The 26,305-nt window shown below is 40.3% G+C and overlaps 1 protein-coding gene across 1 annotated transcript in view; it reads right to left on the reverse strand.

The window, feature by feature from the left end:
- Positions 1 to 248: 248 nt before the first annotated feature.
- Positions 249 to 26,305, reverse strand: part of LOC124612721 — a 158,579-nt gene continuing 132,522 nt past the window's right edge. Inside the window, exon 2 of the mRNA XM_047141079.1 lies at positions 249 to 2,039. Coding sequence (XP_046997035.1) covers positions 1,637 to 2,039 — 403 coding nt within the window. The 3' untranslated portion in view covers positions 249 to 1,636. The remainder of the gene's footprint in view (positions 2,040 to 26,305) is intronic.

Raw genomic sequence — 26,305 nt, forward strand, 5'->3', positions numbered from 1 at the left:
CCCAACTATTAACTCTTATTTACACTGATCTTATAAATGGAAATAAGTGACTGGCACACTTACCTGAAAATTGAACACTACTGTTTAGGGTCAATACAAATGCAAGGCAGAAAATAAGAAAAAGGTAACAATTTAGCATGTAACAAGGTGAAAAAATTTAACAGTAATCCAAGATTTATTTGTTTCTGACAGCAGACCACATACAGAAGTTAAAGGTCCACAAATCATTCTGACCATGCAACTCAAAGTAAACTAATATACAAACAGATTTATTGATTAAAATATGTAATTAATACAATATTGTCAATTACAACACACGTATTTAAAAAAGTAATGTGTCAGGACTGCCATGAAAACATTTTTCCAATCAACACTGTTTCCCAAATCATTAGAGGGAGATGTCCTCAGAACAAAATTTTAATTTTATTTATATCCACTTATGCAATGCCATTCATTCACAGTGACTACCCCTGTCCTGTACACAGCTGTTTCCAACAGTAAACAAATACCGAGTGAAATACAAACATTATAATAAGTTAGGAACTTACTATTTCATGCTAGATGAATTAATTCATTCATTAACATTTACTGTTCTAGACACAGCACCAAGACATAACAAACCATAATCAGGAATGGAAGTAAGTCGAAGCTCTATTCCTATGTAAAAAATCAAGAATACCGGAGAAAAAATACATTGGTTTTTCCCTCATTTGAATTTAATCAGCTCTAAACCAGAACAAATGCCATTCTGCTTAAAACTAGTTCTGAAAAACTATTTGCTTGTGCCAGACTGGAGATAACAAAATTCAAGACTGGGAACAAGAACGTAAGCACCAAATAGATGGTTTTAATGGAAGAATATTGAAAAAATAATCACCTCTTTCCCCCAAAAGAGGCCTCCTATTACTATGGCTAAGAAAGACTTTTTCTATGATAAAGCACCTTGTTATTACCTCATTACCTCAACTATTAAGCTTTTATTCTCTATTAACGAAGTAAATGAATCATTGGCACCATGCACATATCTTCTTATCAACTATGTTACCTCTTTACTGAGGGGGTTGACGATAGGCATAACAGGATAAAACAATTTTTCTTCCATATTTAGGAGATTTGAATACATTTAAAATGAAATAAAACGATGGTAAATCAAGATTTTGTGTTTCTTTCAAATCAGATTGAACCGGAAAATTGATCCACTATAGAACAATTCTGCGATTACAACACAGTTTTGCAAGCTCGTACAAAATAAATCAATACACCTAATTACAAACTTCCAAATTTTCAGGCAACTCTGAACCACATGAAGATGTTTGAGCTTAAATAAGAACTTACCTGATTCTATTTATAGAAGCTGAGTATTCTTGTTGGATCCTCCAACATCAGGAGACACTAACCAACAGAAGTAAAAATAGACGCAACAACAGATTTCTGCCCAAAAGAGCTATTAAAATATATAAAACAAACATTTTACAAAAATATTATCTCAGTATTTAAAATGTTACATTAAACTGCAAAAACTGCAGTTATTTTATGGACCTAGCAAATTGCTAAGGCAATAAATTACACAAAGTACAGGTGTAAGTTTCAGTCACACAATCACAACTTAAGCTTCACAATCGCATTTTCATATGTGTCACAGGAGCACACATTCACAGCACTGGTCAACAAAATATAAACAATTAACCACACAGTTTGGCTCTTCTTCCTGTTTCTCAGACACTGCTTCTGTAACATCTGTCCCCTTTTCGGTGCTAAGTTTTGTTTCAAGTTCAGGAATTCTGTCATCCACTATAATATCATCTTCATTGTTATTTTGACTACTGTTGCATAATTTTTGTTTACTTGTGCCTTGATCAGCTTTCACACTGGGAGCTTTGGGCATGAAGTCTGTTTCATCAGACAGATCTGATGGTTCAAACTGCACTCCTTTGTCAGAGACATTTCTCACTTTTGCTATAGAAGCATTAATTATAGTTTCCTGCAACTCAAAACTTGCTGCTGGCCTAAGAGATGGTGAATCACCTGACATCATGTTCCTGAAAAGAAAATTAATAATTTCAGTATCTCTCACAAAAATATTATACTGTTTCAAGTTTACAGAACACAGTAACAATGTGGAAGCATATGGGGGGAAAAAAAACAGCTTCACTGTTACAATGAATGAGTGAAATGTTAATCAAAGTAGGACTAACATTGCACCAGATAAAGAGGCATTTGTATGAATAGACCTTTTTTTACAATAATAAGTGTAGGGAAAACAGATTATTGTAAAGATGACATGTTAAGTTGCAGATAGGTACAGTTAAGAACAGTTACACATAAGATTTCAGCCACAGCCTTCATCAGAAAAAGAAAGAGACACAGACATAAGCAAGCACACCTCACTCAGACGTGATAGTCAACTCTGGCAGCTCGGACCAGCATGCTCAACGTGTCATCTTTACAGTAAATACCAATCCATCTTTTCCTACACTGTTGGTATTCCAACCTGGAGTTTGATTGAGCTAAAGACAGGCACAACAAGAAAACTGCTAAATATGTGAGCTTCTGGGTAAAAGCCGCCCCCCCCCCCCCCATATATATATATATATATATATATATATATATATATATATATATAGAGGGAAACATTTCACGTAGGAAATATATATCTAAAAACAAAGATGATGTGACTTACCAAATGAAAGTGCTGGCAGGTCGACAGACACACAAAGAAACACAAACATACACACAAAATTCAAGCTTTCGCAACAAACTGTTGCCTCATCAGGAAAGAGGGAAGGAGAGGGAAAGACGAAAGGATGTGGGTTTTAAGGGAGAGGGTAAGGAGTCATTCCAATCCCGGGAGCGGAAAGACTTACCTTAGGGGGGAAAAAGGACGGGTATACACTAGCACACACACACATATCCATCCACACATATACAGACACAAGCAGACATATTTAAAGACAAAGAGTTTGCGCAGAGATGTCAGTCGAGGCAGAAGTGCAGAGGCAAAGATGTTGTTGAATGACAGGTGAGGTATGAGTGGCGGCAACTTGAAATTAGCGGAGATTGAGGCCTGGTGGATAACGGGAAGAGAGGATATATTGAAGCGCAAGTTCCCATCTCCGGAGTTCGGATAGGTTGGTGTTAGTGGGAAGTATCCAGATAACCCGGACGGTGTAACACTGTGCCAAGATGTGCTGGCCGTGCACCAAGGCATGTTTAGCCACAGGGTGATCCTCATTACCAACAAACACTGTCTGCCTGTGTCCATTCATGCAAATGGACAGTTGGTTGCTGGTCATTCCCACATAGAATGCGTCACAGTGTAAGCAGGTCAGTTGGTAGATCACGTGGGTGCTTTCACATGTGGCTCTGCCTTTGATCGTGTACACCTTCCGGGTTACAGGACTGGAGTAGGTGGTGGTGGGAGGGTGCATGGGACAGGTTTTACACCGGGGGCGGTTACAAGGGTAGGAGCCGGAGGGTAGGGAAGGTGGTTTGGGGATTTCATAGGGATGAACTAAGAGGTTACGAAGGTTAGGTGGACGGCGGAAAGACACTCTTGGTGGAGTGGGGAGGATTTCATGAAGGATGGATCTCATTTCTGGGCAGGATTTGAGGAAGTCGTACCCCTGCTGGAGAGCCACATTCAGAATCTGATCCAGTCCCGGAAAGTATCCTGTCACAAGTGGGGCACTTTTGTGGTTCTTCTGTGGGAGGTTCTGGGTTTGAGAGGATGAGGAAGTGGCTCTGGTTATTTGCTTCTGTACCAGGTCGGGAGGGTAGTTGCGGGATGCGAAAGCTGTTGTCAGGTGGTTGGTGTAATGATTCAGGGATTCCGGACTGGAGCAGATTCGTTTGCCACGAAGACCTAGGCTGTAGGGAAGGGACCGTTTGATGTGGAATGGGTGGCAGCTGTCGTAATGGAGGTACTGTTGCTTGTTGGTGGGTTTGATGTGGACGGACGTGTGAAGCTGGCCATTGGACAGGTGGAGGTCAACATCAAGGAAAGTGGCATGGGATTTGGAGTAGGACCAGGTGAATCTGATGGAACCAAAGGAGTTGAGGTTGGAGAGGAAATTTTGGAGTTCTTCTTCACTGTGAGTCCAGATCATGAAGATGTCATCAATAAATCTGTACCAAACTTTGGGTTGGCAGGCCTGGGTAACCAAGAAGGCTTCCTCTAAGCGACCCATGAATAGGTTGGCGTACGAAGGGGCCATCCTGGTACCCATGGCTGTTCCCTTTAATTGTTGGTATGTCTGGCCCTCAAAAGTGAAGAAGTTGTGGGTCAGGATGAAGCTGGCTAAGGTAATGAGGAAAGAGGTTTTAGGTAGGGTGGCAGGTGATCGGCGTGAAAGGAAGTGCTCCATCGCAACGAGGCCCTGGACGTGCGGGATATTTGTGTATAAGGAAGTGGCATCAATGGTTACAAGGATGGTTTCTGAGGGTAACGGATTGGGTAAGGATTCCAGGCGTTCGAGAAAGTGGTTGGTGTCTTTGATGAAGGATGGGAGACTGCACGTAATGGGTTGAAGGTGTTGATCTACGTAGGCAGAGATACGTTCTGTGGGGGCTTGGTAACCAGCTACAATGGGACGGCCAGGATGATTGGGTTTGTGAATTTTAGGAAGAAGGTAGAAGGTCGGGGTGCGGGGTGTCGGTGGGGTTAGGAGGTTGATGGAGTCAGGTGAAAGGTTTTGTAGGGGGCCTAAGGTTCTGAGGATTCCCTGAAGCTCCGCCTGGACATCAGGAATGGGATTACCTTGGCAAACTTTGTATGTGGTGTTGTCTGAAAGCTGACGCAGTCCCTCAGCCACATACTCCCGACGATCAAGTACCACGGTCGTGGAACCCTTGTCCGCCGGAAGAATGATGATGGACCGGTCAGCCTTCAGATCACGGATAGCCTGGGCTTCAGCAGTGGTGATGTTGGGAGTAGGATTAAGGTTTTTTTAAGAAGGATTGAGAGGCAAGGCTGGAAGTCAGAAATTCCTGGAAGGTTTGGAGAGGGTGATTTTGAGGAAGAGGAGGTGAGTCCCGCTATGACGGAGGACGGAACTGTTCCAGGCAGGGTTCAATTTGGATAGTGTCTTGGGGAGTTGGATCATTAGGAGGGGTAGGATTAGGATCATTTTTCTTCGTGGCAAAGTGATACTTCCAGCAGAGAGTACGAGTGTAGGACAGTAAATCTTTGACGAGGGCTGTTTGGTTGAATCTGGGAGTGGGGCTGAAGGTGAGGCCTTTGGATAGGACAGAGGTTCCAGATTGGGAGAGAGGTTTGGAGGAAAGGTTAACTACTGAATTAGGGTGTTGTGGTGCCAGATTGTGTTGCTTGGAATTTTGAGGTTTTGGAGGGAGTGGAGCTGGAAGTGGGAGACTGAGTAGATGGGAGAGACTGGGTTTGTGTGCAATGAGAGGTGGTTGAGGTTTGCTGGAAAGGTTGTGAAGGGTGAGTGAGTTGCCTTTCCGGAGGTGGGAAACCAGGAGATTGGATAGTTTTTTGAGGTGAAGGGTGGCATGCTGCTCTAATTTGCGGTTGGCCTGTAGGAGGATGCTCTGAATAGCCGGTGTGGATGTGGGAGAGGAAAGATTGAGGACTTTTATTAAGGATAGGAGTTGACGGGTGTGTTCATTGGCTGAGTTGATGTGTAGGTGAAGGATTAGGTGGGTGAGGGCAATGGATTGTTCAGTTTGGAACTGGTATAGGGACTGATGGAAAGAAGGGTTGCAGCCAGAGATGGGAACTTTAAGTGTGAGGCCTTTGGGGGTTATGCCAAATGTCAGACAAGCCTGAGAAAATAAAATATGCGAGCGTAATCTGGCTAGGGTGAAGGCATGTTTGCGGAGGGAATGTAAATAAAACTTAATGGGGTCGTTGTGTGAGTGTTGTGAGGGTGACATGGTATTAGAAGGTGGAAAGTGTAACATGAGGTTGAAATGAAAATGAAAGATAAAAATATATGGGGTGAGATAAGGATGAACTAGAAAATAACTGGAGATCTGGTATGAAGAAATGCGAAAAAGTGTTGGTTAAGTTGATCCTGTGGTGAACTTGGGTTGGTAGACAGCGATGTGCATGAAGGTTAGGTGGTTGTGTTGCCGCTAAAACACGTTAAAGGACGGAGAAATTCGGGAAAATTTCGAAAAATCGTGTAAATGTATTAAAAGGCGTGGTGTTGTGGTGAAAGATTACGAAAATGGGGCTAACAATTGTAAATAATGACGTTAAAATCTGTGGAGAGCGGCTAAAAATGATCAGTGATGTACGAAAAACGGAAGTGGAAATAAAGTAAAAGTTATTAGAACTAGCCGAAATGGTTGTTTAATACGTGAAAGCAGCTGAAGCCCAGGCTATCCGTGATCTGAAGGCTGACCGGTCCATCATCATTCTTCCGGCGGACAAGGGTTCCACGACCGTGGTACTTGATCGTCGGGAGTATGTGGCTGAGGGACTGCGTCAGCTTTCAGACAACACCACATACAAAGTTTGCCAAGGTAATCCCATTCCTGATGTCCAGGCGGAGCTTCAGGGAATCCTCAGAACCTTAGGCCCCCTACAAAACCTTTCACCTGACTCCATCAACCTCCTGACCCCACCGACACCCCACACCCCTATCTTCTACCTTCTTCCTAAAATTCACAAACCCAATCATCCTGGCCGTCCCATTGTAGCTGGTTACCAAGCCCCCACAGAACGTATCTCTGCCTACGTAGATCAACACCTTCAACCCATTACGTGCAGTCTCCCATCCTTCATCAAAGACACCAACCACTTTCTCGAACGCCTGGAATCCTTACCCAATCCGTTACCCTCAGAAACCATCCTTGTAACCATTGATGCCACTTCCTTATACACAGAACGTATCTCTGCCTACGTAGATCAACATCTTCAACCCATTACGTGCTGTCTCCCATCCTTCATCAAAGACACCAACCACTTTCTCGAATGCCTGGAATCCTTACCCAATCCGTTACCCTCAGAAACCATCCTTGTAACCATTGATGCCACTTCCTTATACACAAATATCCCACACGTCCAGGACCTCGCTGCGATGGAGCACTTCCTTTCACGCCGATCACCTGCCACCCTACCTAAAACCTCTTTCCTCATTACCTTAGCCAGCTTCATCCTGACCCACAACTTCTTCACTTTTGAGGGCCAGACATACCAACAATTAAAGGGAACAGCCATGGGTACCAGGATGGCCCCTTCGTACGCCAACCTATTCATGGGTCGCTTAGAGGAAGCCTTCTTGGTTACCCAGGCCTGCCAACCCAAAGTTTGGTACAGATTTATTGATGACATCTTCATGATCTGGACTCACAGTGAAGAAGAACTCCAAAATTTCCTCTCCAACCTCAACTCCTTTGGTTCCATCAGATTCACCTGGTCCTACTCCAAATCCCATGCCACTTTCCTTGATGTTGACCTCCACCTGTCCAATGGCCAGCTTCACACGTCCGTCCACATCAAACCCACCAACAAGCAACAGTATCTCCATTACGACAGCTGCCAACCATTCCACATCAAACAGTCCCTTCCCTATAGTGTAGGTCTTCGTGGCAAACGAATCTGCTTCAGTCCGGAATCCCTGAAGCATTACACCAACAACCCGACAACAGCTTTCGCATCCCGCAACTACCCTCCCGACCTGGTACAGAAGCAAATAACCAGAGCCACTTCCTCATCCTCTCAAACCCAGAACCTCCCACAGAAGAACCACAAAAGTGCCCCACTTGTGACAGGATACTCTCCGGGTCTGGATCAGATTCTGAATGTGGCTCTCCAGCAGGGATACGACTTCCTCAAATCCTGCCCAGAAATGAGATCCATCCTTCATGAAATCCTCCCCACTCCACCAAGAGTGTCTTTCCGCCGTCCACCTAACCTTCGTAACCTCTTAGTTCATCCCTATGAAATCCCCAAACCACCTTCCCTACCCTCCGGCTCCTACCCTTGTAACCGCCCCCGGTGTAAAACCTGTCCCATGCACCCTCCCACCACCACCTACTCCAGTCCTGTAACCCGGAAGGTGTACACGATCAAAGGCAGAGCCACATGTGAAAGCACCCACGTGATCCACCAACTGACCTGCCTACACTGTGACGCATTCTATGTGGGAATGACCAGCAACAAACTGTCCATTTGCATGAATGGACACAGGCAGACAGTGTTTGTTGGTAATGAGGAGCACCCTGTGGCTAAACATGCCTTGGTGCACGGCCAGCACATCTTGGCACAGTGTTACACCGTCCGGGTTATCTGGATACTTCCCACTAACACCAACCTATCCGAACTCCGGAGATGGGAACTTGCGCTTCAATATATCCTCTCTTCCCGTTATCCACCAGGCCTCAATCTCTGCTAATTTCAAGTTGCCGCCACTCATACCTCACCTGTCATTCAACAACATCTTTGCCTCTGCACTTCTGCCTCGACTGACATCTCTGCCCAAACTCTTTGTCTTTAAATATGTCTGCTTGTGTCTGTATATGTGTGGATGGATATGTGTGTGTGTGCGCGCGAGTGTATACCCGTCCTTTTTCCCCCCTAAGGTAAGTCTTTCCACTCCCGGGATTGGAATGACTCCTTACCCTCTCCCTTGAAACCCACATCCTTTCGTCTTTCCCTCTCCTTCCCTCTTTCCTGATGAGGCAACAGTTTGTTGCGAAAGCTTGAATTTTGCGTGTATGTTTGTGTGTCGACCTGCCAGCACTTTCATTTGGTAAGTCACATCATCTTTGTGTATATATATATATATATATATATATATATATATATAAATAGAGGGAAACATTCCACGTGGGAAAAATATATCTAAAAACAAAGATGATGAGACTTACCAAATAAAAGCGCTGGCAGGTCGATATACACACAAAATTCTAGCTTTCGCAACCAACAGTTGCTTCATCAGGAAAGAGGGAAGGAGAAGGAAAGACGAAAGGATGTAGGTTTTAAGGGAGAGGGTAAGGAGTCATTCCAATCCCGGGAGCGGAAAGACTTACCTTAGGGGGAAAAAGAGGAGGGGTATACACTTGCACACACACACACACACACACACACACACACACACACACACACACACACACACACACATATCCATCCGCACATACACAGACACAAGCAGACATTTGTAAAGGCAAAGAGTTTGGGCAGAGATGTCAGTCGAGGTGGAAGTAAAGAGGCAAAGATGTTGTTGAAAGACAACTTCCGCCTCGACTGACATCTCTGCCCAAACTCTTTGCCTTTACAAATGTCTGCTTGTGTCTGTGTATGTGCGGATGGATGTGTGTGCGTGTGGCAAGTGTATACCCGCCCTTTTTTCCCCCCTAAGGTAAGTCTCTCCGCTCCCGGGATTGGAATGACTCCTTACCCTCTCCCTTAAAACCCACATCCTTTCGTCTTTCCCTCTCATTCCCTCTCTCCTGACGAAGCAACCGTTGGTTGTGAAAGCTAGAATTTTGTGTGTATGTCTGTGTGTCTATCGACCTGATGGATGGCTGAAATCTCACATGTTTAGCAGTTTTTTTCCTTGTGCGAATGGGGTTTTACACAAAACAATTTATCTACAGGGTGTCCAACAAAGGAAAATAGTCATATTGTTTTGGCTTGTCTGGGTAAAAACTGCTGTCTTTCAGACATTTGAAGACAAATCACAACAGCTCTTCATCAGTACACTACTGTGAACAGCATAGGTTCTAGGCCTAGTGCACCTGTATGGGTTTCTAGCATCAATATTCATGTAAACAATCATTTGCTGCCACAGTGTCTACATGTCTTAGTCCTTCTGTATTTTAGGTAGCATCATACATCATTAATGTACTGAGCCACCTTTTTTTCCATATAACAAAACTGAAATGGATAAAATCTTTACTCAATATACTGAAAAACTGAAATGATAGTTTTTTGCTGAATTCCCATATACAATAACTGTCACTTTCGACAATGACACGAAAATTTTTTACAGCTTTTTATATCTGACTACTTTTGGGAGCTTTGTTTTTAGACAAATGTAATATGGCTCTCAAATTTATGCAATCCATTTCGGCTTCCATGCCAAGCACTGCTTATTAACTGAAACTACTGCTCATTTGTTCACACAGGGCCAAGTTGATCCTGTTTCAGACCCTCCCATGACAAGAAAAAAATGTTTACCAGCGTTGATTTCTGGACCTCTTAGTCAGTAGCCTGTAACATTAAACACCACACCACAAAGGAGTGTCACAAGAAACAGTAGCACAGCACCATTCCATTATTCCTTGTGTCACCAAATTTGATAATCTCTCCAGATTCACCTGTCCCACTGTTTCAGGTCTTGTATGGTGGTCAGATTGCAAAGTGCATTTACACTGATTGGTTTTAACCAGCTAAGTCTATTCATAACTGGATGTATAGGTAACTCCTTTACTATGGTATAGGTAATTCAAGTGGAATCTTTCCTTTATGAGCAGGGAGGTGTACACTTATGCAAGATAGTGTACTTCCCAGCACTCCCCACTGAAGAGAGAAATATTCTTCTACTAAACAGTGACATTCACTAATATTGAAGCTCTACTGACAACTCATGGATCAATATACACTTCAGTTCAATCTATAATAATCACTGTGACAACATGTAGGACATAAAACAAATAGGCAAAAATGTTTTTCTTCAATACTTATGTAATGTCTCGCACATTACTCCCTGTCTATGGTGTGTACATGCTACATTTTGAACAACATATTAAAACCCTCAAATAATGTACAACAGCTCAGTTTTCCACTGGGAATTTTCATTCCACTGACTTCACAAATAAATAAATAAATAAATAAATAAATAAATACTTCAGCATTTGACATATAATGAGAGTTCTGATTTCTTGCATCACACCACTTGAACATTGTCAGAATTTCTGGGTATTTTTTCCTATTTTCTCAACAGTTCCAACAGCTGTGGATGCTTATATCCCACACAAAGTGGAGAAGTTTTCGCTTTGCACAACAGTTGGTGATGATTGCCAAACAGCATCCTACAAAAGCAGTCATGCAATACAAACAGCTTTATACCAAACTGATACTCCTTAAAATTTGTTCAGAAAATCACCCAAGCATTCCATGTTGTCAGAAAAATTTAACACCCACAGTATGAGGTGGTGTCCATTATATGGCTTCACTAATTAAGAAATTTGCAAAAGATACATAAGGTCATTAGATCAGTTTTGATCCTGATTTTGGAAATAAGAATCACATGCCATGAGGAGTGTGATACCCTAAAAATAATGTTATTTGCTTGAAGTGATGTATTCCACAGCTCATGAAGTAAAATGGAATTTTTATATTTGTTTGTTCTTGTACTCAGGGCAGTATTTGTTGCTTGGCCACATACCTGAATTTCCACATTCAACAGGGAATAGCAACATGATATTACCTGCTGCTGCTTTTGGAGCTTGAGAAGAGACTTATGAACATTTTGAATTTACTTCCCTTGGGGGGTACATATGTAGAATAATATGATGGACAGTTGAGAGTTTTCCAATTTCACTGTGTGTTTGGTTTCATTCTGCTCCAGAGCTCTAAATTACTTCTGTAGTTTCACATCACTGGTATTATACTCACACAGCAAACATCTTCAGATAACACATTAGAGAATGTAATTAAGCAGCCAAAAGACTACCCTTCCTTAGAACAATACACTGTTTAGTTATGATTCTCCCTTAAAATAAATCATCAGTTTAAAAATACAGGATGGATTAAAGTCTTTGTTGCACTTCAGTAAGTATAAAACTAGATTGGAACTCAGTGATCTAACATGAAAAACTACTCAGCCACTGAGTAACATTAATTGAATCCCCACAAAAAGCTGGTCTTGCACTGTATGAATCTCAAACAGCATTGTTTCTGAAGAATAATTTGTGTCATTTCATTGAGCTTGTGGACAAACAAGTATGTTGTGCAATAAATTGCAATAAAGACAATATACTATATACCCAGTGCAACATGAAAAAATTCTGGCATATGGTTATGAACTGGTTTACCAGGAGCTCTGCAGCATGCAACATGGGAGCACTGAGCTGGTATGAATAAGCAGCCACAGCCAGCATAACCTCAGCATGGGATTCAGTATCTAAGGTCTGTAGGTGTGGTGCACTTGCTGAGCCACACATTATGAATCAATATTCAAACAAGAAAAACAAAAGGCTTTATTGAATTGGACCAGACTTATTCATTCTGTCTGCTCCACTACATCTGTGACTTTAAGGCATTTAAAAATATCCAAACCACTGAAAACTCTAGCCTTAATTTCCCCTCAGCTATGGTAACAAAATTTGTCATGTCTGCCCAATTCCCCTTGTCTCCTACCTGTCAAAATTAACTACTAAGTTACTGTCATACAGCAGAAAAAGGCACAAAACTACAGAATCTTAAAAAAAATAACTATCACTGTAAATTGGCAGCCAGACTATTTGGAGTTCTCACAAATTAGCATCACCCAGGATGATGTATCTAGCTTATGAAATGCTATAAACGCTAGGCACAGCACTTTCTTTGTGGAATGGAGACAGTGAGTAGGTGGAACAGCCAAAGAATTAAACAGAAGAGTAAAAATAACTTTGGGTGACTTGGGTAAATTAATTTTTTGAAACTTTGTTTCTGGGTAAATTAATTTTTTGAAACTTTGTTTCTGAAGTGTGTAAAATGGAAATGTTACATTCATTGTTGTCTCAGGGCCCTGAAAAGTTAACAAGATTGTAAAAGAGTTAATACAATATGAGAGCAAAGAAATCTAAAATAAAACAAAAATGTAATATCTCAGTTAAGCCTACCTGACACTAAGAACTACCTACCATGTCTTGTAATGAACCAAATGGTGACTGTGCCCCAGTGCTGTGCTCCAGGCACTGGTCACAACAGCCAACAAACCATGCCAACACAGTGCCTTCAGAAACGAGCCACTTCCACACTTCGAATTACTTCTGTGAGGCAATAACCATGTCACTGGCTACTGGTCACCTTTTGCAAAGCTTCCACATGACAGAAAAATGTGATACTGCTGCCTCTTCCACATAATCAGTTTCCTGATAGTGTTTATACCCTCTGGGGCCAGCCGGTCATGACTGGACAGCTGGGCTACATTATGTCACCCACCCTGTGTCAGATGCTGAGCGAAGATGATGACATAGCTATGACATCTGCCAGTACCTTCACCTGGCCTCAAAGCCCCGACCACTGCCCGACTGCCTAGGCTCTCGTCAGCCCCACACTCTGCCACTGTTGCATATCTACTCACTGGCATCCGGTCACCTTTCAATGTTCCGGGGCTTGACTGAGGTCTCCCCGGCCCTGATGAAGTCAGCCATAGCTGTCCATCCTCTGGTGCAGAGTTCAGAGTACTGGGTCACCCTACTACCACTAGGCCGCCTTCCCCAGGACAACAGCAGACACAACAGCCGGGTCTGCTATGAGCTCAGTTACATGAGACATCTATGGGGACTGACGCTGCATCAGCGGGCACTGGGTATGCACTGTCACTGACAAGGATGGCGCTGTGAAGACAGCTGCACCAGAAGACACTGCAAAGTGCATATGTGTCGCATTTGCCCAGCACCTAGAGATCAACATCTGTTGTCAACACGACTGAACAACCATAAATAATAAACAATAAAGGGAATTCGTGTCCACAGGCTACCTTCTTCCACTTCACCCACATCCAACTCTGGTAGAAAAATCTCCCTCACTCCAAGCCATCCAGATGCCTCATCATGAGCTTCAATAAAAATTATTCAGAATATTCCACATACTTTCAGCTCATGCTATGCAATGAAAAAATATTTTATGGCAACAGGACAATGGCTTATGTGTTTATTGTGCAAAAGTTGTCAATAAGATTATTATGTAGAAATTATAATATAAAACCTCATGTAAATTCTATTTGAGAACTTCTGAATTATTAAACTTATACTACAGCATATTTGCCCCTTAAAATTTTTATTGTAAGGGATAAAAGCTATTTTCAAAAGTCATAACACACACAATCTCAATACAAGATACAACAAGGACTTCCATCCAGTCCCTCTATTTCTGTGTGTAATAAAAAGTGACATTCTTAATTCTGTGACAAAATGATTATGAGCAAAATCTTACAGACTACACTGAGATGTTCTCCAAATATTTCAAAATGTCCCCTGGTCACCCTTGAAATGGATTACAAAAAAATAAGTTTGAAGTAATGACTAAGGTATATTAAAATACCTGAGTAACATCTTCAGTGCAGGCTGTCTTATGAGTCCAAATATAGTTTTGATGGCAGTGATAAGTGCTTTGCTTCTGCTTAGCAGAAGTATTACTCATGGTCATTTTACTGCAGAATAAAAAAATTCCCTCTGTATCATAAGTAAGTATACATAACCCATAAGGGAATTACTTTTGTGCCTCATATTGTCAACTGAAAGAGTAGCCAAGCAAGGCGATTCCCTACCACAAAAACTATTCCAAGCAGTCCTAGAGGAAGTTTTCGCTAATCTGGGAAAAGATAAAGGAATATCTGTTACTGGAACATATCACCTTTGTCTAACAAGGCTTTTACAATTCAGCTCTAGTGCAAACAATCAACAATAGAAGAAGTTAATCTAGATAATTTGGAAGTGAGGTTGCGAACAAAGAATAAATCAATGTATAAACAACACATCAAAAAGAAATTAGTGCAAATTAACAATGTGGTAACATAACTAACAGATGAGTAGCTTTGTGATCAGAACAACTGAAGACAATGACAATACAGGACAGCAAAATGTGTAACAGTAAAAATAGCCTGGTGTGATTTTTTTGAACTAAGCATTTTCAAAACTAAGTTTCCAGTGTGTCTAAAATGATAAGTTTTCAATCAAAGTATACTGACAATTTTTACTTATGACAGAAAGATATGAACTAATGTGAAAACCATTCACAAACTGAGGATGGCCAAATGGAAAGATATAAGCTGGGAATACTAGCTGGGTTTGAAACCAAACAGAACAGACAACAAACTGAAGTAAAAAGGTAATTACGGCTAACAGAAAATAAATGGAGGTAGGTGGAACATTTAATCAGATGAATGGTTTCTGTGTGGACCAAGCATTCCAAGACATAATCAAATGCTGGTCTGCTGAATGGAAGTTGAGTAAAGACATAACATTACAAAACATCCGTATTTATGTATCACTGTGAATATAAAATAAGATTTTTTTCTTCCAATAATCAAACAGTTTCTACAAGAAAGAATAAACTAGTTCTAAGGCACTTACCTTGTTTATACATCAAAAGGCTTTTATTTTAATTTCTGTAATTTGTGTGTTCTGTCAGACTTTTCTCAAAAGCAGTATGTGGAACAGTTCTCAAGACTCGCATCATAATTGATCAATTTTGTCACGTGATCAGTATTGTTTATGCCATGGTATTCTCTTCGCATGAATGCTTTAGTTGTATGGCTATCAACTGCCACTATGTTTCCACTGCACTATCTGTACCAGGAACGGTTTATTTATTCGTGGCCATATATAGTGTGCCCAATTTCAAACACATTTTCCATAAAACTGAAATTCTGTTTCTATGTAGTGCAAATGGGCTGCTGTTTTCTTATTCTTAATCAAATTTATCTCAGCACTGTAAAATCTGGAACCAAATTTTTACCAAGCAGACATGCACTTAGATAGTATTTTTTATGAAACAAACCCAGAAAAAGTAGACAGAAGAAAAAATATTCACCTCATATTCTATGTCACATACCAAACTTAGATTGGTTGGTAATTATAGGCCTTTCTTGTTAAACCAAACAGGTATTTCATTTTTAATTTTCTTCTGTCTAATTGTTGACAATCTGTTGGGTTAAGAGTTGCACCAGCTCTTTAACTTACAACTGATTTTCTTACTGGATGATCATTCACCAGAAAGTTTAGATTGGCTCATTGTAATGTCAGGGGCCTGAAGGCATTAGTTTTTTAAATTCATGGTCATAATGAATTTTGCTGAAAGACTTCCAGTCTAAGTAAACACTGTTTTATAGAAAAATGAGCTTTCTTGCCTTTTTTATGCCAAAAATGCAACCATAATCCAAATTACAGACAGTGTCCTGTTGACAAGAATAGCAAATAATGTGCTAAAATACCTCATTGAGTACTGTCTGCTTTGGTCAACTCATTTGTATACTGCTTATTAGTGCCCTTACACACATAAACCATAAAACAATTAAGAACAGTAAAACCTGTTAAAAAACCTCAAATACAGCAATAAAGGAACCATATCTAGTTAAAGAGCATGAAAAAAATTCCCTTTGCTTGTGAACTCAGCTTTCTAAGAAAGTTTGAGTTTGATGCCCTATTGATGAAGTGACTTAAGTTGTAAAACAAATTCAGAATCAAAATGGTGAGGAAGTAAAACAGCGTCTGCCTGGTTTAAGAAGTACTCAGATTAAGCATGTTAGTTGTCACGTTGCTGGGCTGCCCTCTTATCACTTAGAATTGTCACCCAGGCAGTCATAGAAAGAGCCTTGATAACAGCAAAGCATTTTTATTTGTCAGTATGTTAAGAGGTTAAGTGTCAGACTATAGGTCCCGAAGTCTGGGATTCTATCAGTTGTGTGATTTTCGTCACTTATCACTACTTTTATATCTGATTGTCCGTCAATATGAAAGATGTTGAGTTGCACGGTGGTTCAGAGTTCTTAATAATCTGTGTGTTCATCTATAATCGGTTGAATAACTCAGTTTAAAACTGGGAAGGAGGAAATGGCACACCATCTCCAACAGGACTGTGCCTTGTATAGCACTGTGGTGCTCCAACCAACATTTTTGGAGATGACAGCTTCACTTTATGTTAAATTATGATTTCACAGAACTGCAGTCTCAGTGTAAGACTCACGAAGGAGAATTACCAGGAAGGACAACTTTTGCATAACATTGTGGAATTATTTATGAAATTCAGAAATTCTTAGAGCAGTTTTCACTTGCTTTCTTTAATATAACATCCTAGCTGTATCATTTGTCAGCAAGGCTTACTGCAGGTTGTCTGCCCCCAATCTCATGTAACTTCTAGCATTCTGAAATGCAGTCTTCTCACCATTAATCTGGTTGTTTCTGGAGCTGGCTCGAAGATCTGAACAACAGTTCATCAGTAATTTGGTGTTTTTGGGTTATAATGTCTATGTGGCAGACCAACTGCAGAATATTCTCTTTGGCAGTTGTGTCCACTTTGTACAGTTGGCTTTTTGGCTGGACATGGTAATGGCATTTCTCACTGATAAATTCAGCTGACCATTAGAATTAAGGTTAGCTGTGAATTCCCCTTGACGCATGTCTTATAAGTCAGTGTCAATTAACTAGAGACATAGGGTTTTATCACTTTAAATATGGGAATTTGAACTCTGCTCCTCCCAGATACAGCTATTTATTTGAACCACTGCAGCACCTTATATGTAAGAATAAAATAATGAGAGTTGTGTCTCAAAAAAAATATTCTCAGGTCAAGTTAAAAAGGTCACATTCCAAGACTTCAGAGAAGAGTGGCCTCATTAACACTTAGTTTTTGTTCAATGGAACAAATGGAAGTAGAGCCACAAAGTACATAATGTTCATTCAGTCTCTGAGTTAGGTAACAGCTGTATAATGCTGTGGTAAGTTGTGTTAAAACAACTATCTGATGGCTGACATGTTGGAATCTCTATTGAGCATAATTGTCTTCATAAGAAGCTATATTTCAATAGTTATTACTTGTAACTTAATTGTTAACTACACTTGCCTCACTGCATCTGTTCCAGTTACAAGTACAGCCATTCTACTTTCAGCTGTCCATATCATCCATCCTTCCTAACTTTCAACAAAAGGGTTGAAATGTCTCTTTGAAGAGACAACTTATGTATTCAATAACACGCCTCGGCACTCTGGCAACCATTAAAGTTGAGATTTATTCTGCAATTTCTTTCTCCTTTTTGAATTAGTCAAACTGTAGCAGTTCCCTTTTGAGATGTATGGAAAGGAAGAAAGGCCAAAACAGGGCAAAAGGAAAGAGAGATGGAGCGGGGGTGGGGACAAAGAGAGAGGGGAAGAGGGAGGGCATTCAAAGAAGAGCTGCTGAGTGTGGTGGTGCAGTGATTTAAGGCACTGGAAGACTAACACTTGGAATAAGTAGGGTTCTACTCCCCATCCTGCCACTCTGCTTTAGGTTTTCTGCAACTTCCTTCAACCACTTAAGGGATAGCTCCTTTTAGGTTGTTAGCGACTAAGTACACATTCAGAATGGGCAAGGATGGAGTAAGAAATCAATAATGTGTTTAGGTGTGAATGCGATGTTCAATCCTAATTTAATTTATTCCAAATAAAAGCATAAAATCTGCCACAAGTTTGGTCAGTACAAGAGTCACAGTTGTTCAAAGAAGGAGCACTACAACAAAAGCATTTTGCATTCAAACAAACCATACTTTAAAATTTTTGCTTTTCCATGTTCAATATGAGTCTAGAAACCTTACTGTGTTCAACACGTGTTGCACATAATGACCACATGAGAGGAAACAGAGAAATTCAGATGTATACAAAAGGAGTACTTACATCTCCCCAAGCCACATAATTGACTGACACTCTTTTGGGAAGAAGTAATAATTCTGATACTGCACTATCCATCACGTACACAGTATGACAATTTGTGGAGCACAGACAAAGCGGGCATGTTCAGCAGGTGGAGGTAATGCTATTTGAGGTTGTCTGTTGCTTTTACTGTTTGCTTGGTTCAGCCATAACATATTTACCAGCATTAGTTTATGGATTGCAAATTAAGTGACTGATGCAAACTCAGAAATGCACAAACACATACAGGTATAAAGTTTTACCTTGGTAACCTGTATCATGTGTAATGATGCCTACCATTGAAGCATTTCCCCAAGTCTAGGATCCAAGCTCTTGTACAGATTTCTATGACTTTTTGTAACTAAGTTTGATATATGTTAAAAGGCCTTCTGATTGATTCTTTCTTTCACAAACATATGCACAGTTTTCAGTCAAAAACTGAATGATTTGCACGCTACTGACACATGCTTAAGGGAAGTGTCCAAATGTGAGGTTGCAAAACAATATTACTAATACTGGATTACAGGGTCACTGCCTTATGAGAAGCCTGCTTTCATCACATACAGAAGTGTTTCCAACTTCAGCAGCTTCAGTATGACAACTGAATAATGTTTAGTCGAGCAAATAAATGTAAATAGCATTAAAAACTACATCTCCCAACAATTACTGAAGTTTTAAATGGGATACTCATGGAAAAAATTACACATTGCAGAGCAAAAGTGACAAGATGGCTTAAACTAAGCATTATTTTATGCATAAGAAAGAATGGTGATTTCTGAAGTCATAGAAATAATGGCCTGGAAAGGGTTGATTTGATACAGGTGTCTTAGCTAAAAAGATTGTTAGAGATGGGCATTTACAATATAGAATTAGAGTCCTTGGAAATTTTGTTACAGCAGAATTAGGGAGAACATTCTAACAATATGAACTAGAAGTGCCAGACAACAGGGATCCCAACTTCAATGACATTCATCCATTAATTCACCATATTCTGTGGATCTGATAGAGAACTTTCAGTGATTAGAAATGAGTGAAGGAACACATTGATAAAAATATTACAAACTAATTATATACTCTTTTTACCAATGAACTATACAGTAGTGGCATAATTCTGGATGCCTTATTGAATGCTCATTCTCTTTAATATCACGAGTTGTGGTACACTAACTCAATGAATTATGCTCTTTATTTTTATTTACAATATTAAAGGGCACTGCTATGAAATGTGGAAGCCATAACCACTGATAGGATCTTTTGAGACAGCAGAATTATTTCAGATCTTGGTTCATGTAAAGTTCTTATCACATAATGGCTACATCAAAAACAAAAGAATTTATCATGATGTATCTTCATGGAATGGCTCATAAGAAAGGAGACTGTAAGGAATTGCAGAATATACTACTATCCCCTGCGCATTTCTTACAAGAGGAGGGGGGACACTGCAAAGACAAGATTAGACCAACTACTGTGTTCATAGAGGCATTTAAGTAGTCATTCCACTCCAGATGTGAATGGAACAAGATGAGACCCTAATATGTGGTACAATGGGAATTATCCCCTGTTACACACTTCACAGAAATTTGCAGAGTATGGCTGTACATTCATTTTTCTATTTTTGTATCACACTGTTCTTTGTGTTTCTTTCAAAAACATAACCCGTCTCACGCAGGTCTTAGCTGTTTTCAGAAATTTCATTTCCAATGTCTGAATCTTGCTAACCGTAAGATGTTTAGTATAATTAGATGAATAAAAAAAGTTTACTCACCAAGCAGTGACAGAAGGAAACACATACATGAAAGTTAATACAAGCTTTCGGAGCCAGTGCCTCCTCCCCCTGGCAGGATGGTTGAGACCTGAAGGAGAAGAAAGAGATATGTAGGAAAAGGACTGGCTAGGGTTAGGAAATAGGTACAGTTAGGGAGAAATTGCTCACAACCCCAGATCAGGGGAGACTTACCAGATGGGATGAGGAAGAAAAACTCTTCTCATCCCATCAGTTAAGCCTCCTCTGACTCCAGGGTCTGGACAATTTTTCTGCCAGCCCTTTTCCTTCATCCCTCTTTCTCTCCCTTCAGGCTTCAACCCTTCTGCCACAGGAAAGAGCCACTGGCTCCGAAAGTGTGCACGTTTCCGTAATTTTTTTGTATGTGTTGTTTCCTGCTGCCACCTGGTGAGCAGATTTCTGATCTAACCAATTAAATTATTTTTTTTTTTTCCAAAAATTGATATGCTTGATGATTTACTAGGATGTTTTCATCTACCATCCATGCCTCCACGCCTTACCAAGAAACTAATATGATGATCAATCTATAAAAATGTCATTGTTGACTCTTTCCTCATTCTCTCGAATAATGGTCTTCAGACGGTTTCATTTATCACCAGGTACTCTGTGTACATGCACAGAAGACCTATTGTTTGTTTGAAGAATACACACAAGCATAATGTGTAATTCACTGAACCTATATGATCCGCAGCACACAGCAGACAACAGTTTCCACATTTGCTTGCTCAGCAGGCTTAAATTTTTGGTGGCATTCACAATGCTCTATGTTCCCAAGATGTGACCAACAGCTACTGTATCTTCACTTGACATAAAAACTTTAAATTTACAGCAGTTATAATGCTAAGTCTACATGAACTGATTCCATATGCCTACTGCTTCTATCATCTTGGTTCAAATTAACCCTTGAATTCATGAAGTTTTTGAGGTGGCTTTTAAATGACAAACAAAACAGTAAAGGGACAGTAGCATACGTCCTTTTTTCTTTCCCAGCAACTTTCACATTTAACTTTATGATTTTAAAGCCCAACCAAACACAAAGTGTAAAAATTATAGAATCAATAATTTACATACTATGTGGAAACCAATGACATGTTGCCAGAATGAGGATTTTTATTCTTTGAACTCACAGATATTGCAGAGAGAGACTATAATGAAAGAGTGATCTTCCACAGCCTCTCTTTCAAACAGAGCCTTTAAGAAACAATGAAAATACACATTTAAAAGCTAAGTATCAGTAGTTAAGCCATCAGAAATAAATCACAGCAAGAAACATGACAAATTAAGTTTGCACTGGCTCCAGTTCTCTAAGAAGAATTGGAGGCACAACTGTCTAGTTATTTAAAAATCACAATTAGTATGACTATACAAAAATATACATTGAAGAATGTTCACAGATTTCACAAACATCTGTGCCCTGTAACAAGGTGATGTAAGAGTTCAGAAAATCCTGTTCCGGACTAGCCAGGTAAGGGTATTAATCAAAACAACACAATTTCAATTTCCTCCAGATTTCTCAAATCACTTCAACTGAATGGCAGCACTGTTTCATCAAAAAAGTCACGGCTCATTTCTGTCCATATTTCATAAGCTCCCATCCAGAGCGTCATCTTTGGTTGCATGTCACTAAAATGAGGGAAGGGGAACATTCAGACTGCCACACTGCAAATTAAATGTACAACACAGTAAGGTATGCCAGGTACATTTGGCAAATTTCAGGGCAGTTCTTTGGGTCAGTCATTAATCTTCTGACTGGTTTGATGTGGCACACCACAAATTCCCTTCCTGTTCTAATCTCTTCATAGCAGACTATCAGTCAATGTCCTCAGTTAGTTGTTGGATATATTCCAATCATTTTATTCTACTACAGTTTTTATCCTCTGCAGCTCTCTCAGGTATAATGGACGTTATTCCTTGATGCCTACACAAGTGGCATCTCATCATGTTTCTTTTTCTTGCCAATATTTTCCACGTGTTTCTTAACTGATTCTGGAGAGAACCACCCTATTTCTTATCAGTACACCTAATTTTCAACATCCTCAGGAAGACACCAAGCGATGAAAAGAATCTTTAGGCATATTACATGGTGGTGGAAATTGTTCGGAAGAAACAGTTTTGAACAATATCAAAAGGAAGAACTATTGCTGTCTTCCTGCCATCAAGGGTTAGGTTTCTTGAGTTTTCTCTTAGATACCTAGGCCCCCTCCCATTTTTACCCCCTCCTCGCTCACATGCTACGAATGCTTTCAAACTCCCCCAGATCATATAAATCTTGGAAGGATATCAACAGGAGTCCTGTATGGTTCATTTATGAGATGACCCAAGAGACAGAAATCACAGGACTGTGGTCAGGTGATCCTTGAGGCCGAAGTACAGGCCCCCAACTTCGATCATATTGGTGTTATTAAATGTCATATTACATCAACATTCAACTGCAAAACATGTCTGATCATACAAATATCACATCTTCAGACCATGGGCTTGGCTAAAATTAGCCAAAACAGATGGCAACTTAGTCATTATGTTTATGTTTCAAATATTTTTTTCTTAACAAGGACAACACATTGTAATGAAATCCCTGGAACCTCTCACACACATATTATCCATTTCCAAATTGATTTGGCAGTTAAGTACAGGAAAATAACATTCGCTTCTGAGTTAATAATACATTAGCTGCACTTACACAAAAAGACCTGCTGAGGACTAACAAAGTCTATATAAATTAGCAATAAGTGATAGAATTGTGGGCTAACATTGTCAATCGCTTGTAAACATGAAAACCTTAAAGCAGGAAGTCATATGGTGATTCATACTGAGTTTTGAAAGTAGCAGTGTAATACTCATCCAGTGTCATTAAAGACACCAGCATCTTTGAATACAACTTATCACTCCTCCATGGTCTTGTTCAAGAAGAGCAAGTGCTGAGTTAGATTTTGAAATCAAGAAAGACAAAACAGACAAAACTTTGAACAATTTTAACCAATATGAGGAAAAGGTAATGGAGAAATGAGTGACTACACAAAGCAGTGTACTTAGTACAGTGACACTAGGAAAGTCAAAACAAGAAATCTGTGGGCTAAGACAATAGTGAAATGTCATAAATAAGAAAAATTATGTAAAAATAACGACATATTAACATGGAAGGTGGCTTCAGGAAGACAGTGAATATGATTATTTTGTTTTTGTTAAGGCACTGACAGGCTACATTAACCAGACGTTTTACATTTGAGTATGTTACCTAGGGTTAAAAATATAAAGCTATTCCAATGCTAACCCAACATTACATGCCCACCATCAGGAACGGATGCAAAAAACTAAAGATTCCCCATGGCAGTTCAGTCGGATGTTCCTCTTCAAAGCGGCTTTTAAGATACCTTCGAAAAGCTTTTAATTACAGCAACAGCATTTTCAAATAAATAGATTCATACAGCATTTCTCATAACAGGAGTGAAGCAACAAGTTATCCTACAGGGTATGTCAGTGATGTGAGTCAAGGAAGTGTAGTAGATTCGCAAAAAAAGATGAGAAAGACACAGTTATCCAAAGAAAAATGCACGAATACCACGTCAGATTACAGTTTATTGTAAGGAACTGCACGACTTAACATACTAGTTGCCGAGTTCACGATGAACAAACCACCACTATAGTCTGTGAGCTTTCAAAAATATGTTGTATCCAGGTAGCAGTCTAGATTCTCAATGACAATGGACACTGGAGATGGTCCGTCCAGTCAGCTAATGTGGCTTGCTGGAAGTCCGACAGAGTTATGGAAACTGGTTGGGAAACAATTGAACAAAGACAAGACTTGAATAACTACAAACTTTAATGCTCATGTGAGCAAGAACTGAATAATGACTTTAAGGAAAGTACACTACTACTGCTTGCAAAAGACCACGGAGGGATGTATGCGACTAATTAGGAGTGTGAGCAGAGCCAGAGTGAATACTACAAGTCCAGGCCCTGGTCCAGACCTACACAGACGTCCCTCCTGGACCACTGCCAGTTATGTACTCTCCTTTTTGACGCTGCCTTCTCTGTCTTTATACTGCATGGCAGGTCATGCCACCCATTCCACACTGGCACTTCCAGTCTGCACCCTGCAGGATCTCATGACCTTACATGGTCACACCGACGCACTGCTGTGCCTTGCGACTGTCCACGTGACCTAACATGATAGCTCTTCAGCCTATGTAAAATTTCCAGCCATGCCCAAATCGACACCCTTCCTGTGGCATCTCCTTTGTGCTCTTAAGTACTTTCTAGAAAACTTATTTAGCCAATGGCCTTGCTGCAGTGGTAACACCGGTTCCCATGTGAGCTGAGGATGACACGTTGGCCAGTCGGTACCTTTGGGCCTTCATGGCCTGTGCGGGACGAGTTTAGTTTAGAAAACTTATTTGTTCTCGCTGCTGTTCTGTTGCCTTTCAAGTCTTGCATTTTTAAAAATGTGACACTAAGAATAAAAATTTTCTGGGCTATATAATTTAAAGGCATCGTCTTTCAGGTAAATAAATTGCCCATTAGTAGCATTCTACAAGACAAATTCCACAACTAAAGAAATTATTAACGAAATGTCTGTACGAATTTATGTTACATCGTTGCTTAAATATGTGGCAAACATATCAGGCTGATGATATTCTGAATGCTTACAGAGTAGTACAGCATGGATTTGCCCCTAGTTCTTTCGTTGTGTGGGAGTGTGTGGAAGAAATGCTGAAAAATATAAGAGATGATGACTATGTCTGACAAACACATTCACAAATTCCCAAGCAGCAGTTTTCTGTAAATGATCTAGGAATATATGCTAGTTCCACGCAGATCGTATAGGCAAGAGTGATTACATTTTGGACACATATCCTATCATATAAAAAGAATCTGAGCACTCCTATGTAATGCGGAATTAACCCATTAGATGTCATCACGAGGCACTGACCCACCATTTGGCACGAGCAGTTTTGTGTTGACATTAAATGAGCAGTAATACCAGAATGTGTTGGTCAGGTGAACTCAATGACTTGAGTTGTTGGACTAGTCATTATTTGATGTTGCCTGAGTATCAGATCCATTAGGAGCATTTCTGCCCTTCCAAAAGGTGGCCACGTCCACCGTAGCTCAAATGGAAATGCGAAAGATTAACCACGGCTAAACCAAGACCAGGCAGACATCGTGTACTGAAAGTCTGGGACGTCGAGCATTTATGAGGGTGGCTGTAAAAAATCGCATGAAATTAGTGAAAAAATCACTCTATTTCCAAAGTGCTATCAGCAGTCCAACTAGCACAATGATTGTGCGCAGGGAGTTAAAAAAGAACGATGGTCCAGCAGCTCCTCATATGCCACACACTTCAGTAGTCAATGCTAATTAACGCTTGAGGTCGTGTAAAGTGCAACGCCACTGTAGAGTGGGCGACTGGAAACGAGTGATGTGGAGTGATGAATCACGTTACATCCAGTGGTAATCCAATGGAAGGGTTTGGGTTTGGCAAGTGCCTGGAGGACGCTACTGCAGGGTGTATACGCGGACAAGGAAAAAAAATTCCCGTGTAAAAGGAAGTTTACTTTGAAAGTAACGCTTTTCAAACCACCATTCGCAATATTTCCCCGCGACCTGTTAGAAATAGGTTCGTTTCAGCAGTTGCCAGAGAGTGCCAGATAACAGGCGCCACCGCGCTTGCGCAGCTACGATGGCGTACGAGGTCCGTATGTTCGTACGTGTAAAACATTAAAAGATCTTACATTATGTCATAAAAGAAACAAGACATCAGAGAATACTCAAAAGCATCGGAATTTTGTGAACCATACTAAAACGTGCACATTTAAAGTGCATACTTAAAGGGCTCATTTGTATGTCCAGATTCCCAATGAAGTAGGACTTGAAATGATATTAAGCTTTTCAGTGTGGTTTTTGGGATGTAAGTTTTCTTGGAGTATCCGTACTGTATTATCTCATGTTTGGTTCTTT

This window comes from Schistocerca americana, chromosome 4, assembly GCF_021461395.2.
Source record: "Schistocerca americana isolate TAMUIC-IGC-003095 chromosome 4, iqSchAmer2.1, whole genome shotgun sequence".
NCBI lineage: Eukaryota > Metazoa > Arthropoda > Insecta > Orthoptera > Acrididae > Schistocerca > Schistocerca americana.